At 36.9% G+C, this 17,847-nt stretch overlaps 1 protein-coding gene across 1 annotated transcript; it reads left to right on the top strand.

Annotated features, from left to right (window-relative positions):
- The first annotated feature begins 662 nt into the window (after nt 1-662).
- LOC110884239 (very-long-chain aldehyde decarbonylase CER3) lies at nt 663-11,799 on the top strand. The gene is made up of 11 exons (XM_022131929.2): nt 663-973; nt 1,057-1,280; nt 1,359-1,594; nt 3,197-3,416; nt 4,626-4,753; nt 8,502-8,758; nt 8,903-9,010; nt 10,219-10,425; nt 10,947-11,057; nt 11,214-11,387; nt 11,483-11,799. Exons 1-11 carry the CDS (start codon nt 917-919, stop codon nt 11,651-11,653), a joined length of 1,893 nt encoding a protein of 630 aa, XP_021987621.1. The 5' UTR covers nt 663-916; the 3' UTR covers nt 11,654-11,799.
- The last annotated feature ends 6,048 nt before the right edge of the window (nt 11,800-17,847 follow it).

Genomic DNA, 17,847 nt, shown 5'->3' with positions numbered 1-17,847 from the left:
CATCCACTACACTAGGCGTTATAATAAAAAAAATTCAAAAAATCACCTTTGGCGTTATAATGAAAATGCTGCATGCATCCAATGGGTTGCTTTTTCCATGTTTGACTATCCAATATCATTTAGGTTGTTGTTGTTTTTTTTTTTTTTTTTTTTTTTTTTGTTTAATAATTGGAAGGGGCATTATTTGGGCATTATCCCCACTACACCACTTTATGCTATAATACCCCATGCTGACTGGGTTGCCACGTGTCGGATAATGCCCCATGGTGGGGGCATTATAACAAGTTACCACTACACATGGTCTTATTTGTACAAAGATAGTAATACAGATTTAACTCACAAAAACATCTTTAACACATTGTAAATGTGAATCTGATCAACAGCATGTCAATTTCGTTGGTCGCGGCGCAACGCGCGCGGGTCAATCTTCTAGTTATAGTTATTAACTAAACCTAGAGTTCCTTACGACAAAAATGTAATTTTGCTGATGATCAAAATTCTTTCAGTTTTCCTCACCTAATTTTGCTGATGATTACAATTCTTTCAGTTTTCCTCACCTAATAGTTCATTGATACCTAATCTTGGCCATTTCACAAATGCATATAGGCCCATATTGCATTTCTTATTCCCTATATATAATCTCTTTCTTTTCACTTTATTTTGCTCACAAAACAAAATAACCCAAAACCTCTAAACCTCTTTGGTGTCTTGCATATTGAGCTAGTAGCATAATAGCATATGCATACATCTGTTTTGCTATTACAGCAAGAAGTTTTCTAGAGTGAAAAATAGTCACGGGTTTGATCCAACCGTCGCACGAACCTATACTAATTTGCATCGATTCGGGTTAGATTTTTCATTCAATCTATACTAATTTGCATCGATTCGGGTTAGATTTTTCATTCGGCTAGTGATAATGCCCAAGACTGCTCCCTTTTCTTCATGGCCTTGGGAAAGTTTTGGGATTTTCAAGGTAATTACATTCATTTCACTTTCACAAAACAAAACACACATTTATATGATGTTGCTAACTCAAAACTTTTGATGAAACTCTAGTATATATTACTTGGACCGTTGGTCGGAAAAGTTCTGTATTCAAGACTACAAGCAGATGATGATCTTGCAAGCAATTGGTGGTTCCACCTTCTCTTGATAACCATTCTTAGATTTCATCTATATGCATGGTATACTAATTTTTGTAACATGCTTTGGCTCACCCGAAATCGTCGCATTATACAGCACAGCGTTGACTTTGACCAAATCGACAAAGAATGGGATTGGTAAGGTTTTTTTTTTAACTTACTTTACAAAATTCTTTAATGGGTTTGCATTTGTTTTGATGAAAGTTTTATTTTCAGGGACAATTTCATAATATTGCAAGCTTTGATAGCTTCATCATGTATTTGCATGTTCCCTCATAATTTTGCCAACTTGCCTGTCTGGGAAACCAAAGGGCTTGTTACCATTGTTGTGATGCATGTGCTTGTTTCAGAACCACTTTACTATTGGGTGCATAGATTCTTACATGGAGATTACCTTTTTACCCCTTATCATTCTTTACACCATTCATCAACTGTACCTCAACCTGTCACAGGTAATGGCATTCATAACCCCATCTTCCTTCATTTATGATCAAACCCAGTGGCCACATAAAAAAGTTATTAGGTACCTCAAAAAAAATATATATATATTATATTGTAATGAATAAATGTTTTTCTCAAGAATATGGACAAAAAACATTTAAAAAACTTTCTTAAAAAAACCTATTGAACGATTCTTAATCATGTAATGAACCTTGATAGTTTACCACATTTTCTTGTACATTTATAATGCGATAAACTCGAGCGACTTCTATAGTTATGTCGATGGTCCAAAACTCGACATATTTGTACTTTGATTAAAGAATACAACTCTTGTTTGTGTGTACAAATTGGGGGATGAACATCATTCAATGCTTAAAGATTGTATTTTCCATGCTTGTTTCGTATGACGTTAAACATGATTCTCATTTGATGATTTGGACCCGTTTCTACAACCCGATAAGACTATGGGGTATGGGGCGGGGGTTGGGTACAAACGCCTAAGTCACCACCCCCTTGGGCCGGGGTTTCAGCCCGAGGCCTAGCGGTCTTCCGTGGCCGGCTCTCATTGGCTGGGTTGGCTAGGCTATAGGTGGCTAGACTTTTTTTTTTTTTTTTTTTTTTTAATTTTGTGTGTATTTTTATAATAATTCAAAAAAAAAAAATTATAACACGTGGCCAACCCACACGGGCTAGCCACGCCCCGCCATACCGTCCCAACATGCAACTGACCAGCGGTGCCCCTCGAAGTCCACGTGCAATGTTTTAAAAACCGGTAAATACCGGCCGATTATACCGGTATTACCGTTTCCAGATGTAAATCCGGTACGAAACACCCCGGTAAATAAGTGAAACGGTATAAGGTTTGTACCGGCGGTAAAATCCGGTATACCGGTTTGAAACGTAATACCGGTACCGGCCCAGGGTTATTTTAGTTTGGGTTGTTACTTGCTTTTATTATATATGTTACTTATCTTACGTAATTTTTATATATTATGATTATTCGTAACTAAAAGTTCTTATTTAATATTGTATGAAACCGAAAATAGTTATCTTCTAGTTGATGAGGATGGTGATAATAGTGAATTTCATCTTTTATACGATCGTGAACTTGATCTATTCAACACTCAAATGGATTAAACATATCGTATACCTTTATTTAAAAAAGATTGTTGAAAAATTGAATAATTTTCGATTATCTTTTGAATTATTTTTTATTATGGATTTACTTTTGGATCATCTTTTATTATGTAATCATGCATTTTTTGATTAACTTTTGAGTTGATGTTGTAATTTATGAAATTATAGAGTTACCTAGTCAACCCGGTTGAACCGCTCGGTACAACCTGGTTCAACCGGTTGAACCATTTTTTAGCCTAATCCGGTTTGATTTAAAAACCGGTTTTTAAAACATTGTCCACGTGTCAACCCATGTCCCAAACCCCCACCCCACCATACCCCACAGTCTAAGAACAAAACTCTAATAAAACGACAATGTGGGTCGTGTACTCAAAATATATTAAAGTAACATGATCATCGGACATAAGTACGAAAACAAACACTTGTGATGTTATACGGTTAGATGCTTTGTTTACTAATAATTAGTTTTGTGGCAGTTGGAAGCACCACATTCTTAGAGGAGTTATTAGTTACCACTGTGCTTGGACTACCGATACTTGGTTGTAGTTTGTCTGGTTACGGATCGAAAACCATAATATTTGGCTATGTTCTTGTCTTTGATTTCTTACGATGTTTCGGCCATTCAAACGTTGAGATCATGCCTCATTGGATTTTCGACCGCTTTCCAATCTTCAAATATATTCTCTACACCCCATCGTAAGTTATTTTGTCATACTATGTAATTTATATCGATATTAAAAATGTTATACCATGAAAAAGTCAATATACCTTTTTATGTTGTATTTAAAAAGTATTCCAACTCATTTTTAGGGGGAAGGGCGTCATATACCCTAAGTCCCGCCAATCCAGTCGCGTCACGTTATTTAGACCATCTATTACCTTAAATTGTGACACCACACTACCCTAAAATACCTTCTCCCTTTTTTATGACACATACATACAAAATCAACAAAGTCAAGCGGCAACCACCCAACCCACCCCCTACCCGCCAGGCCTCAACCGCAGGACCGGCGGCGGTGTTTGGCCTGCGGGTAAGGGGTACCCGAGGGCAAGGGTTTGAGTGGCCCGCCTCCTAATATATTAAGATATCTAAATGTAGTTTAAAGTTCAGTTATCTAACAACAAACATTTGTTCCACTAGCTTATGATGAAGCTATTTAGGAATATCATTTTGACCTAAATTGATAATAGAGAGTTAAGCAAGACGTAGTCACTTCTATTCTATTATTTGTTGTACAATGTAGTTCTAACTTGCACATCACTATTATCCTTTATCTTTTCACACTAAAAGCCAAAAATATATATTGATTTGATGTTACTGGCTACGGTAAAATTTTAGAAAGGATTGCGTATGTTTAGCCCTAATAGGTTAATAATAATTGTATTTCTAGAAGAAATTTAATAGGTTAATAATAAATTAATAATAATTGTATTTCTAGAAGAAATACTGACGTTTAATGGTCAAGATTGGCAGTCTTTATTTAGTAGTGGTTTGGTGAAAATAATTATAACATTTTACAGAAATTTCAACAACTATGTTCATTGTACCTTCTTATTTAATGTTACGGGTGATATTTTTAAACACACATAAATGCTATTTTATCTACCTTTTTACACATTTTTTTTTAAATATCTATTAGCTCGAACTCCATTAGAGGCGTCCTCTGGCAATCTCTGAAAATCCGGAGGCCTAGCGTGAGTAGAAAAAATAGGTCCTAAAATATATATATTTTTAAAAATATATAATAAAAATTTGGGCTCCCTGCTAGAGTGGCCCCTGAACTTTGTTTTTCGACTTTTTGGTACTTAATTGAATTTTAAGGGTATCATACTCGTGAACTAAAAAAGTTCTTACTATTCAATTGGAATATTATTATGTATTTTGTTATTTATTTATTTTGGCAGATACTACAGCATACACCACAGTGAGATGAAGACCAACTATTGCCTGTTTATGCCTCTCTATGATGCCATTTGGAACACTTTAGACACAAACTCTTGGGTATTACAGAAGAAAATAACTCTAGATGCAGGTAACTTACTAAACATTATTTATATATTAAACAATCATCATATATATGCATACATGCATGTTAGGCTAGAGGGTATGGTGCCCATCCTCCTTTGGAGGATGATCCGCCACGTAAGTCTCGCATCATAGTCTTTCCAAGGATGGTCCATCCCACAAAACTAGAGGGTATGGGAGGATGGTCCTAGATGATCCTACCCCACCATTTTTATATTTTTTATTTTTTTAATCTCCTACTTTTTTTAACATTTAACAAATAAATTAACTAAATATTTTCATTAATATTAAAAACCATTACATAAACTTAAAAAAGAAAACATAAACTTATTAAATAAAAAAAGATGGACTTAAAAAACATAAACTTAATAAAAAAAACATAAACTTAAAAAAAACATAGACTTAAATAATTTGATGCTTCTTCATGATGTCGGTTTGTAGTTTTTTCAACATCGAATGTTTCGGCTCGGGATAATCATCGACATCCATCGTTATTATTTCTCATTCCTTGAGGCGAATCTTTTCATCGGACAATCGGATTTTTTCATTAGACAATCGGACCTTTTCGCGTAACTTTTCTTCCGCCACACGAGTCTTTTCTTCGATGGCTCGCTCCTTCGCCTTCGCCTTTTGGGCCGAGACGTACGTGTACGTTTTAAATTGTTCCATAAACTCGTCCATCTTCGGGTCCACCTTTTTCTTTTCTTTCCCCTTCGCCCGCTCCTTCTTTGATTTGTCCCGGCCCGGTGGACGCTCCGCTTCATGTACGGCGTATTCTTCTTCGTCGAACTCGGCGTCATCGTTTAAGTTTATGTGACACCTCGCGTCCGATCCACCGGCGCTAAAACTACCCGATTCCGATGTCCTTGCCACTTCGCCATCTCCACCTCGTTGGGAATCGGCGCCCATTTTTGGTGCGTTCGCAAAACTTCCCACGCGCGAACGTGTGCGAAGTTGGTATTACCATTGTTCGCCTTGTACATCTCCAACGCCTTTTTAAACACATCTTCGTCGCTCATGCCCCTACGACGCCGACTTGAATATATTTTATTATATTCATTGCAAAACTTATTGACGAACCCGTTCATTTTTTGCCACTTTGATGACACCGAGTCGATATCTCAATACGGGCCTTGGTCCATTAGCTCAAGGAACTTCGCCAAAACCAACTTCCAAAACCCGTCACCCGTTTAATTATTACCTATAAAATACGTTACAAAAAATATGTTACAAAAAATAAAAATAAAAACTAATTCTAAAAAATATAAACTTAAAAAAAAAGTTAGTTCTACCAACCTTTTGTCGGGTGTGTAGACGTGCCTATGTAAGCCTTAGCTAAGGCTTCTTCTTCGATTGGCGTCCACGGTTTCACCTTTGGTTTGGACGGTTGCTCACCCACCACTTACTTGCATTTTCTTCGTTTGCCTTTTTCTTTTTGTGGTTGGGTTTCGGGAATTCCACATCCTCGTCGGGTTCGGATTGGGGTTGAAGGAGTTGCGTCGGGATCGGTTGGGGTTGAACGGGTTGCATCGGGTTTGGTTGGAGATTAAGAGCACCCCGCATCATCAATTGTTGAAGGGCTTGATTTTGAGACAATTGGTTAGGTGAGTGTTGGAATGCGGCAAAGGCGTTTGACAAATATTGAGAGAATTGGTTCGGTTCGATCGTCAGATAATATCCCGGAACCGAGAAAACATTTGGTTGGGTCAGGTTGTTGGGATTGTTCGGGTTGTTGGGGACGTTTGGGTTGTTGAAAGGATCCATGGTAGAATATAAGTTTATAAAAGTGGAAGATGTTTTATAAAAAATAAAAGGAGAGAGATGAGAAAAAGGGGTTAAAATAGTGAATGGAGGTGAAAAAAAGTTTGAAATTTATATATTTGGTGTTTATGACCGTTGCTTTTGAAATTTAAAATGGTGAATATAATTTCTTTTTATTTAATGGTAACAATTGAGAGGGGCCCACATTTTTTGGAACGTCTCAAACGTCCAGAGCCGGACGGGGACGGGGGATGGTGTTTGGGCGTCGCCAGTCCTCGACAGGAATGGAAACGAACCCCACACCTACCAGACTTAGATTGCAATATACATGGTAGGTCTTAAGTCACAATCTGAAATTTTACAACTAATGTACTGTTTTGAATTTTATATAGTGTAGGGGCGTAGGGTAGGGTGTGCATGCATTAATTACCCTTTACCCTATATATTTAAAATCAAAATAAATGAATAGTAAAATTACTAACTGATAAGTAAATGGCATCGGGTACTAGTATTGGTATCAAATTTACCAAATCAGGTGTATTTTTGTTACCGGTTTGGCACCGGTATTCACCGGTTTTTACCTTCAAATAACGGTATCGTACCAGTATCGACCGGTACCGAACCGTACCGTACCGTACCGTACCAGGTATATTCGGTACCTCTACCCACTTTTGAGGATTTTGGTAACAGAATTTTAGGTACCGGTTGGTACCGAGCTCATCAAATCCTGTAGCAATGTAGCAATGCAAGTAATTGCACCGTTTAGATTACTTTTCATACACACAGTAAGTAAACTGTATTTAGTTTGAATGAGGTTTTATATACGCAACAACTTATTTTGCTTTTTTTTGTCTTTTTCTGTAATGAATGAATTGTAGCATTTAAAATTTACTTGGATATTTAGATTATTGATGAGCAAATCGTATCAAATCCTGTAATCAAACCGGTATCGTATCGGTGCCAAATTTACTATACCAAATCTTTTTCGGTACCAATTTGATACCCACCTTTTGGCGTTTTCAGAATCGTTACTTTCGGATCGATACCGGTCTAGCACCATACCTGTATTTATTGATTTTTACCTTCAAATACCATACCGTATTGTACCGAGTATTTTCGGTGCCGGTACCTAATTTCAAGATTCTTCGGATCAGTACTTTCGGTGTCGTTACCGGTACCGAGCTCATCCATATTTTAACGTGTTAGCACCGTAATAACTGAACTAAAAACAACCGAATTTCCAACGTGTAAGACGTGTGGGTCCTATTATTATATATTAGGTTATTTAAAATCGTTTTTTTAGGATAGAGTGACTATCCTTATCACGTCATTTTTATTTGTGTTTTGATATTCGGTATTTGCTTACCGTTGCTGACACGCGTTTTGCAGTCATTGGGTCCCCGCCGAAACGCGCGGGCGGAAAATCATCTAGTTAAGATAGAAAACAATCAAAACACGTCCCCACAGGACAATTGTACTCTTTGTATTGAATCTTAAATTATATTATGTTTCTATAAACATGTACCGTGTAATGTATTCTATATTACTTTCATAAACAACCGTATAAGGCCGCCCGGGGCGGTGCCATTATTTTTATAACGGAAATTTTATCACGCGTGGAAAACCCGTAGTTCCCACCCCGCCTGCTTGCTGTAACGCGTGATAGTTTAACGAAATCACATTTTTCGTGATTTTTTCAACGCGTTATGGTTTTTTTTTTTTTTTTTTTTGTGAGTGTAATTGTTGGTTGGGGGGAAATTGTTGGGTGTGGTGATGAGTGATGACCACCCCCACTAAAAAAGGTTGTGAGTGATGGGAAAATGGTTGCTGACATGGCGGAACTTGATTGGTGCTTGTGAGTGATAGAATTTTATCACTAGTGACCACCCCCCTCCCCTAATGTATTCTATATCACTTTCATAAAATTATATTATGTTTCTTAATATAAAATCTGTAGTGAAGTTCTAATACAAATATAACATATATATATGAAGGTAAGTCGAGTAGGGCGCCGGATTTTGTGTTCTTGGCACATGTGGTGGATATGACATCTTCATTGCACGCCCCCTTTGTCGTCAGATCATTTGCATCAATGCCTTACAGAGCTAGGCTTTTCTTGCTTCACCTATGGCCAGGTGCATTCCTCTTGATGCTCGTGATGTGGGCGCGATCCAAGACATTCCTTGTGTCATTTTACCACTTACGAGGAAGATTGCACCAAACATGGGCTGTTCCTCGCTTTGGATTCCAGGCAGGTTCCTACCATTTTACAAATTCATGAAAACTTGTACGTATTTAGGAGGATTTTTTAGGTAGCGTGGAATTAAGGAGCGTGTGTTCCCGTTCTTAAACATAAGTTTAATTAAATTCGTAACCCCTTCATATGCTTATGCAGTATTTCTTGCCATTCGCTAGCCAAGGCATTAACAAACATATTGAGGACGCCATTCTAAGGGCCGACAAGTTGGGTGTCAAGGTCATTAGTCTTGCTGCTTTAAACAAGGTAATGTTATAATCGCTCATATGAATATGTTGTTTGGGACGAATCATAGATGCCCAGGGTCATAACTCTAACACTGGCATGTGGCATCTTAGCCAAATCACATATTGGTCGCGAACATAAGAGATGTAGTGTCATAATAAATGTTTCACCTAAAATACTATCAACATGTTTAAGACACATCTTCCCATCGAAGCAATTTATGATGGATAACTTCTTGCCAAAATTCTACTTTGGTAATAAAACACAAAATAGTGAGGTTCTTATGAGTGAAATAGACAATATTATATGGTAAACAAGAGGGGCTTAATGTTACTGAAACGTTGTTTGTACGTCACATAAGCTCTTATGTGTGAATAATCACTCATATGGGATAAAATCTAGTCGATAAGACACATATCTAGGCCAACAATATTAGGCAAAAGTGAAGAAATCCTTTTATTAAATTAGGGCATGTGGGGATACATACTTACATATCCCTTATTAAAATGTATCCCCAAAATATACCATTACTCAAATAGGAAGATAATCATGAGAAAACTCTTTACTCAAAATGATGCCCAAAAAAGTTTAGCATAAACACACTGCGGATCACATGGAAACTTGCTTGCGGTCCGCATGGGTCACTTTTAGTATTACACGTGATATACTACATATATGTAATTAGTACATTTTTTTGATATAGTGCATATATGCATTATACAAAAAATATAAATTTTATAAAAAAACGTACTAAATTTTTAGTTTTTTCATTATAATGAGTTTTTTTTTTTGCCTTACGGACCGCAAGCACTTATCCATATATGGTCAACAAGCACTTATCATTTGTCTTAATTGTTGGGTGTTATGTGGCTTATGTCCAAGGCTTGATGCCAAACTACCATCGAGTCTGGGGTCTCATTGTAAGCAGTCTCTCTATTCCTGCGAGTAGAGGTAAGACTATCTACATCTTACCCTCCCCAAACCCTACTTTAGCTTTGCTATTGGTGAGATTTACTAAGTATGATGAAGATGATGATGATGACGATGGTGATTATAATGATTTTTCTGATGATCACTCCCCTACTCAAATATTAGTTATACATATTGTTCAAAATGGTGAATGTTACTTGTTGAAGACCCTTAATAGGTCCACTTGAGAGGCTTAACCTTGGCTAAAGATTTTTTTTCTGAACTTACTTTTTTGGTTGATTAAAATATGGAAAACGTAGAACGAAGCACTTAACGGAGGTGGAACATTGTTCGTGAATAAGCATCCCAATTTGAAAGTACGTGTAGTCCATGGGAATACACTGACTGCTGCCGTTATCCTCAACGAGATTCATGAATCCGTTAAAGAAGTGTTCCTCACTGGAGCCACTTCAAAGCTTGGACGAGCCATCGCACTTTACCTTTGCCGACGAGGTGTACGCGTTCTTGTAAGTCTTGTTTATGTTTGTCAAGAAATCGCGACAAATCCACATTACTTGAAATATAACATTTGTATAATTAAACTTATGCATATATAGAAAGCTCATCAATACTAGCTTTTAAATGTTACCTAAAATGTAACAGCTAGTATGGTGACTTTAAGTGCCACCTACCCATCTTGATTGAAATAATTATTTAACTTTTGAACCAACCCATTTATTTTCAAATCTAGTAAAATAATATGCTACTTTATTGTTTGGATACGAATGAGATTTTATGAAAATCAAAATCCCCACAGAAAGTCGTTGTTTTAGTTTGGCTCTTACTATTCTCACACCCATATGTCTTATTCTCACATCTTTTTTCACTCTATCTCTCAGTATATATATCTATGTATATATAGAAAGAGATAGAAGGGAGGGGTGTGTGAATATTAACACCCTTTAGTTTTATACATCCAAAACGCGTATGTTGCTTCATGCAGATTATTATTTACTTATTTTACCAATCTTATAAAAAAAAAATACAGATGCTGACTCTATCAACAGAGAGATTTCAAAATATCAAAGAAGAAGCACCAACAAATTGCCAGAAGAATTTAGTTCAAGTCACCAAATACCAAGCAGCAAAAAATTGCAAGGTATATAGTCTATTATGGTTGAAATATTTTTATTTTTAGAATACTTACAAAAGTTACAACATAGGTTGATTACTTTTAATCACACGTTACATAAGTGTAATTAAATCACATATATACTAATTTTATTAAAATGTTTAATTTGTTTGATGACGATAGACATGGGTGGTTGGAAAATGGATAACGCCTAGAGAGCAAAGATGGGCGCCACCAGGAACTCATTTTCACCAGTTTGTGGTGCCGCCCATCTTGGCTTTTAGAAGGGACTGCACTTATGGCGACCTTGCCGCCATGAAACTTCCTGATGACGTTGAAGGGCTTGGATCGTGTGAGGTATTTAGTTGTCTCGCCTAAAGTATGAATACGCATATAGACGTTTATATCGAGTTAGTTTAAATATGGTTAACTTAATATTTGTGGGAATGCAGTATACTATGGGAAGAGGAATAGTGCATGCATGTCATGCAGGAGGGGTTGTACATAGCTTGGAAGGATGGACTCACCATGAAGTAGGTGCTCTTGATGTGGACCGGATTGATGTTGTTTGGAAAGCTGCTATAAAACATGGTCTTCAACCTGTTTCTAGTCTTTCCAAATGAAAAGTTTTTCATATGTTTATGGATTCACACTATACAAATTAATATTATGTAAACTTCCTATCAAAATGTGTTGAACTAAATTACTATTATGTAACCAGCGTGCACCAATTTTTTTAATTTGCAACTTTTAACTCTTTAACTTTTAATACTCACTCTCAGAACTTCTATCTTCAATTCTTCATCCCCACCAAGGGGGATGGTTCCCTTCATCCCCTTCCATGAATCAAGAGAGAGAGAGAGAGAGAGAGAGAGAGAGAGAGAGAGAGAGAGGGAGATTCAAGAGAGAGATAGAGATGTGTTTGCTCGGGGAGGTCACCGAAGGCACCGGAATATTATCTGTGGGGGGAGGGGGGGGGGGGGGTTGGGGTTGTTCCCCATGGGGGCTCGTTCAGTTTTGGATTTGAAAACAATATTAGTAAAGACAATTCCTTCCAGTTTCTTTAAGCGATCTTTAAACTAAATACTTGTTTATAAAATCTTTTAGTCATTACTCATTTATAAAAACCTTATGCGTGCTTGTATAAAAAGAGTGATTAATTACCTTTGGAGTAAATTACAAAAATCGTCCTTTATGTATGTCACTTATTGCAAATTATGTCCTTTGTCTTCAATAATTACAAAAAACGTACCCGATGTTTGCAAACCCTTGCAACTTATGTCCTTTAGCCCTAACTCAGTTAATTTTTGTGGTTAATCTGACCAAATGGACCCCATATGAGGGTATTTTTGTGGTCAAATATGACCAAATGGACCTCACATAAGAGTAAAATGACCAAAATACCCTCAGGTGGGGTCCATTTGGTCAGATTTAACCATAAAAAATTAACTGAGTTCGGCTTAAAGGACATAACTTGCAAGGGTTTGCAAACATCGAGTACCTTTTCTGTAATTATTGAAGATAAAGGACACAGTTTGCAATAAGTGACATACAAAAAGACGATTTTTGTAATTTACTCTTACCTTTATGATACCTTTTGACATTGTTCTTGGTTTGTGTATAATCTTTGAATCTTTGGTTTTAACTTGTTGAATGTTGATTTGAATTCATGATCTTGATTTACTCTTGAAAATTTGTATAGAGGCTTGGTTGTTGATGCACATTCGTTTTGTGGCATGGACTATGCAACTGTTATTTTCTTGCTAAATCTCACCATTTGACTTTATGCGCCGAAAAATCAATACACGGCGATCATGGTTCCTCTTTTGATCAAAGTATTTATATGATATAGGTAGGTCAATATGCGACAATGAACGATGGTCTTCTGTTTGTGTTTGTGCTTCTTTATATGAGCTTTGCTTGTTTGTTTATGAAGGGATATTTACATGCAAACAAATGCACATAACCATGGTGTTTATGGCCTAAAAATTGTGTATTTTGAACAACAGTGTGAATGCCTGTTGTTCTACGGCTAAATTCAGACCATTTGTTTATACTTTATACTAGTTTAAGAACCCGTGTGTTACACGTGTGGAACAACTTTAAAATCTATTAGTTAACAGTGTTGACATAAACTTTGATATGAAACGAACGTTCCATTACTTATCTAAATATTAAATTATATTGAACTGAAAAAATGTATATGAAAAATCACAAGTTGTTATATAGGTGCATGTACCAATATTTCCTTCGGATATTATCTCCTCTATCCCTGGTTATACAATCATTTTAAGAACAATTTGATGTACTTTCACTTTTTTCAGTTTGATGATGAGAGTTATGAAGCGGGGATAGAAGATATGAGACCTAATCTCTATAGTATTGTAACATTCTATATACCTTAATTATCTTTACACTAACAAATATCTACATAGATGTATCTAGTTTTAAATTTACTTATATTATAGGTCATGACCGACCTGGATGCTCCAAGTCCAAGTGATCCGTACATGAGAGAACATCTTCATTATTGTAACTGCACAAATATATAATATAAGGAAAGAAGACCTCAAACTACAAAAATATACTGAAATAAAAAACCCTAATTCTCAAAATCAATATTCCATCAAAAGTAACAAATTTGATCTTTAATCAGCATAATAAAAGAAGAGGGGGGGTGGTTTGACAAAACCCTCTGAAAAAACAACGACCAAACTTACTTTACGGCAACCTATTCGAGAACGGCAGCCGGGTACACACCTCTATTACCGGAACATTATGTTTGAAACTGCCGTCACTGCTAGAATTTAGCCACGCTGCACCAATCCACATTACAGGACCATCGCTTGAATAGCCGTGATTTGTTTCGGCAAAAGAAATTGTAACACCCTGAAAATTTCGTCCAATTACGTGACAACACGTGTCCAATTCTCCAACTAATCCCGACTACGTGGAGGGAGAAAACTTCAGCTAATCCCGACTATGTGGAAGGAGGAAGGACCCACACTACACGTTCACTGAAACGTGTCCCAGATCTCTAACTGATCCCGACTCTGGGAAGGAGAGGAACTTTTATTATGCATAACTGAAACGCGTCCCGGATATCCAACTAATCCCCACTGAGTGGAAGGATAGGGACTGATATTGCCAATATTAATAATTAGTTGACCCAAGGGGTCAATTGTGCAAAAATCCATATTCTTGATGTCCACATTAGTAAGGCTTTATGGCTTACGGACTGTAAGGCATTTAAAATATTGTGCACCAAGAGTTCTTAGGGACCGTAAGATGCTTAGGCATACGGTCCGTAAGTTGGAGTGATGGGCAAGTAAATTAGGTCCTTACGGACCGTAACGGCATGAGGCTTACGGTTAGTAGGGAACCTGCAGACAGCAAACAACTGGCTGTCTTTGCAGTTGTTTTGCCACCTTGTGGCCTCTATTGCCACCATCTCCGCCCTTCTTCCACGTCCCTCAACACTTGTAAACACCTTAAAACACCTGGGGACATTTGGCACACCCTCCTTCTTTCTCCTTGGCTATAAATAACAACTCATTCACCTTGTGCAAACTCACACCTTCACCTTCACTTCTAAAATCTTTCTTGGAGCTTTCCTCTGGACAAGAGGACTCCCTCATTAGTGGCATTCTGCTCCAACACTTCCAAGTAAGTGTTTCTACTTGTTCTATTTCATTTTTATTAGCTATTTTGAGCTTAAAGTCAAACAGTTGACTTTCTGTTTGACTCTAGCTTCTGGCCAATTTGGTCAAGGTAAAGTTCAATCCAAACTTTCCTACGTGATCATAATAACGATGGTATGATCCCTCTATGATCATACCCTCGAATTATTACGTTTACTGGTTGAATTGATAAGTCGAGCATGCTACATAAAAGTCGAATTTTTGACTAAACTTTATAAATGGCATAAATGGTTTCTATAACTTATAGCTAAAGTGTTTTGACACATATACAAGTTTTACAACTTATATAAACTGATATTAGCATGCCCAACTTGTCCAATTCAGTTTAGAACCTCACTCTATGTCAAAAGTCAAGCAATTTGACTTTTGCTTTGACTTTTGATTCTGACCCGTTTGGTCAAAGTTAAGATCTGTTTTAAACTTGTTTTGAGACCATATTATTATTAAGTATAACTCTCTAAAGTTATACCACCTGGTCATTGCGTTTGATGAGTTCAATGACAAGTATTGGGAATATTATTGAAGATGACCACAATACCCTTATGTGGTCAAAATAGGTAATAAAATGGTTTTTAATCTAAACCAAGTTATAATATGACTTTGGAACAGAATATAAATCAACAAAAGATTTATTTTTAATACTTAGACTTGTCATAAGCTCATCCGACCTTCTGAACCTGCCTTTACGCGCATAACTAGTTATGCGAACCTAGTTCGCATAATCTAGGCGTAACATGTCAAAACCTTTCAAAACATTTCTAAATCAGAATGTTGGTGTAATAAGCTTTTATCCAATGGGTCCTTACACTCGAATAGTTATAAACCACATTCTAACTGTCTACGCTTAATCTAGCGAACCGATCTTATTCTTAAGTAACGAACTGTGCCTAAGGAACTAACCTATAACCCATATACATTCTAACAGATAAGTGAATCTGTTCACTCCGGACTATAGAATCCCCAGATATTCGGACTTGAGTTTTAATACTTTGACTTTACGGCTTTTACTATATTAAAACCATTATCGGTTGTAAGCTATCAAAAAGGTAAATACTCTTAACTTATTTTGTTTTAAAACTTGGGGTATGGCGGATACGCCATTTGGAGCGGGTATTACATAAATGATCCGCCTATGATAGCTCATAAATGTAAGAACTCGGTTTAATCCGTTTTAATTGATAACTGAAACAATTGGGTGTTATTGGTACCGTGTCCAGGCGTCCCGACTCATGAACTATTATGGCCATACGGAATAACGTGCCGGGGTAGGCATACTGACTGTAAGACACGTTATTCAACTTTGGTGTGTACCTTAATCATTATAGCACTAAAAAATGACCGGCTTTGATTTCTGGTTCCCATTGTATGACAAGTATGTAAATCTGGTGACAAGATAAAATCCCAAGAAATATTAAATGATTACCTACGGGTTTTCTCTATGTATAAAATCATTTTTGAAAAACTATTTTCAAAATGAGTCAGTTAATTGTATTTACCAGCGAAAGCTGACGTATTTTCAAAAGATTGAACTGCAAGTACCGAACCTTGATATTAGGCTGGGAATCCGGGTCGGCTATAATAAGGGCTATGGGATTTGCAACTCTTAGCTTAAGGCCTATGATGTCTAAGCTTCTTTTACTAGATCCCACATGTGGGCTTTTATTCGAACACTTGAACAACTTTTATTTGCGTATTTAAAATTTCAATGAATGAATACTTTTACCCTAATACTTCCGCTGCATTATTATATTGTGATATTGTTATTCACTCGCCACGACCCATCCGAGCCCACCGGAAATCGGGGTGTGACAGGTTGGTATCAGAGCCACAATTTGAGTGAATTAGACACTAGCCTTTTGTGTCTAAACTCAAATATCACAAATGCACATTCCATAAGACTATTCTGAGTTCTAGACCTGAACCTAGGACTACTCCTCTCATTATATATATTTATCGATTTTTATGAATTCTCAGGAAGATGCCTCTCGGAAAGGAAGCCGCTGATGTTGATCCTATACTTTTTCCTTTTACAGGAAATGTCAAACAAAGTCGCAACCACAGAAGTTTCGCACTAAACCGAGGATGTCAGTACAACCAGGCGTAAGGATGATCTCTTTACCCTCTTCCTATGGCCAATACATTGTTTCCCCAACAAAACACAAAACTGGCGAACCTTCAAACCAAACATCAGAACCTATACCACTGGACATTGAAGATCCATACTTTTTACCTCCTAATTGCGAAATTCCAAACCTTACTTACATAAGCCAATTTCCAATCCGTGACCCATACTACTCACTATCATTGGAACCCGCTAGTTCTGTTCATATGATAGATCCTCACCTGGAAAACTTTTCGCTAAACCCTCCACTACCAACACCAAGTAAGGTGAAGCAAGAAGAGGACTAGCATGATAAAGGGGATGACTGGAGACTCTTTTCTTTATTATGTTTTGTTTTGTTTTCTAAAAGTCCACTTATGGACAATATTGTATTTCAATTCCAAAAGTCTTTATAGGACAATGTATTGTAATCTGATGATTTAATGAAATCCAATTTCAAGCCTTTTTTCTATTATTTAATTGATCTGCTACTAATATTCCAAAATCTTACTGATGGTGATATAGCTCCCTACTGAACAAATGGCAAGCCTGAATATTGGCAATATAACTAAGAAAAACGGTAGTGACAACTGCGATCACCGAGACCGTAAGGACGAGGAGAATAATCTTCAATCCCTAATTGTCGATGAAGTCAGTAAAGCCATGGCTGAATTCATAGCTAAGTTTAAAGGGCCAGAACTATCAGTACCGAAGCAAAAACCTGATTCCAAAACCCACTCCAAAACTGAAAAGACTCACTACTCCTCAACTAAGAGTGAGAAAAGTGTCAAAAATGTTGTCAAAACTGAGCACCGCAGCTCTAAGGATGGGTGCACCTATAAATATTTCGTCTCATGTAAACCCCGTGACTTTACGGGTGAGAAAGGAGCCATTGATGCTTTAAAATGGCTTAATGAGATGGAAACCGTTATTGACATAAGCGGTTGTGCTATCAAGGATACTATTAAATACGTGTCCCAATCCTTCAAAGAGGATGCTTTAACCTAGTGGAAGG

This window comes from Helianthus annuus, chromosome 6 (assembly GCF_002127325.2).
Source record: "Helianthus annuus cultivar XRQ/B chromosome 6, HanXRQr2.0-SUNRISE, whole genome shotgun sequence".
NCBI classification, from domain to species: Eukaryota; Viridiplantae; Streptophyta; class Magnoliopsida; order Asterales; family Asteraceae; genus Helianthus; species Helianthus annuus.
This window is presented reverse-complemented; position numbering and strand designations above follow the sequence as displayed.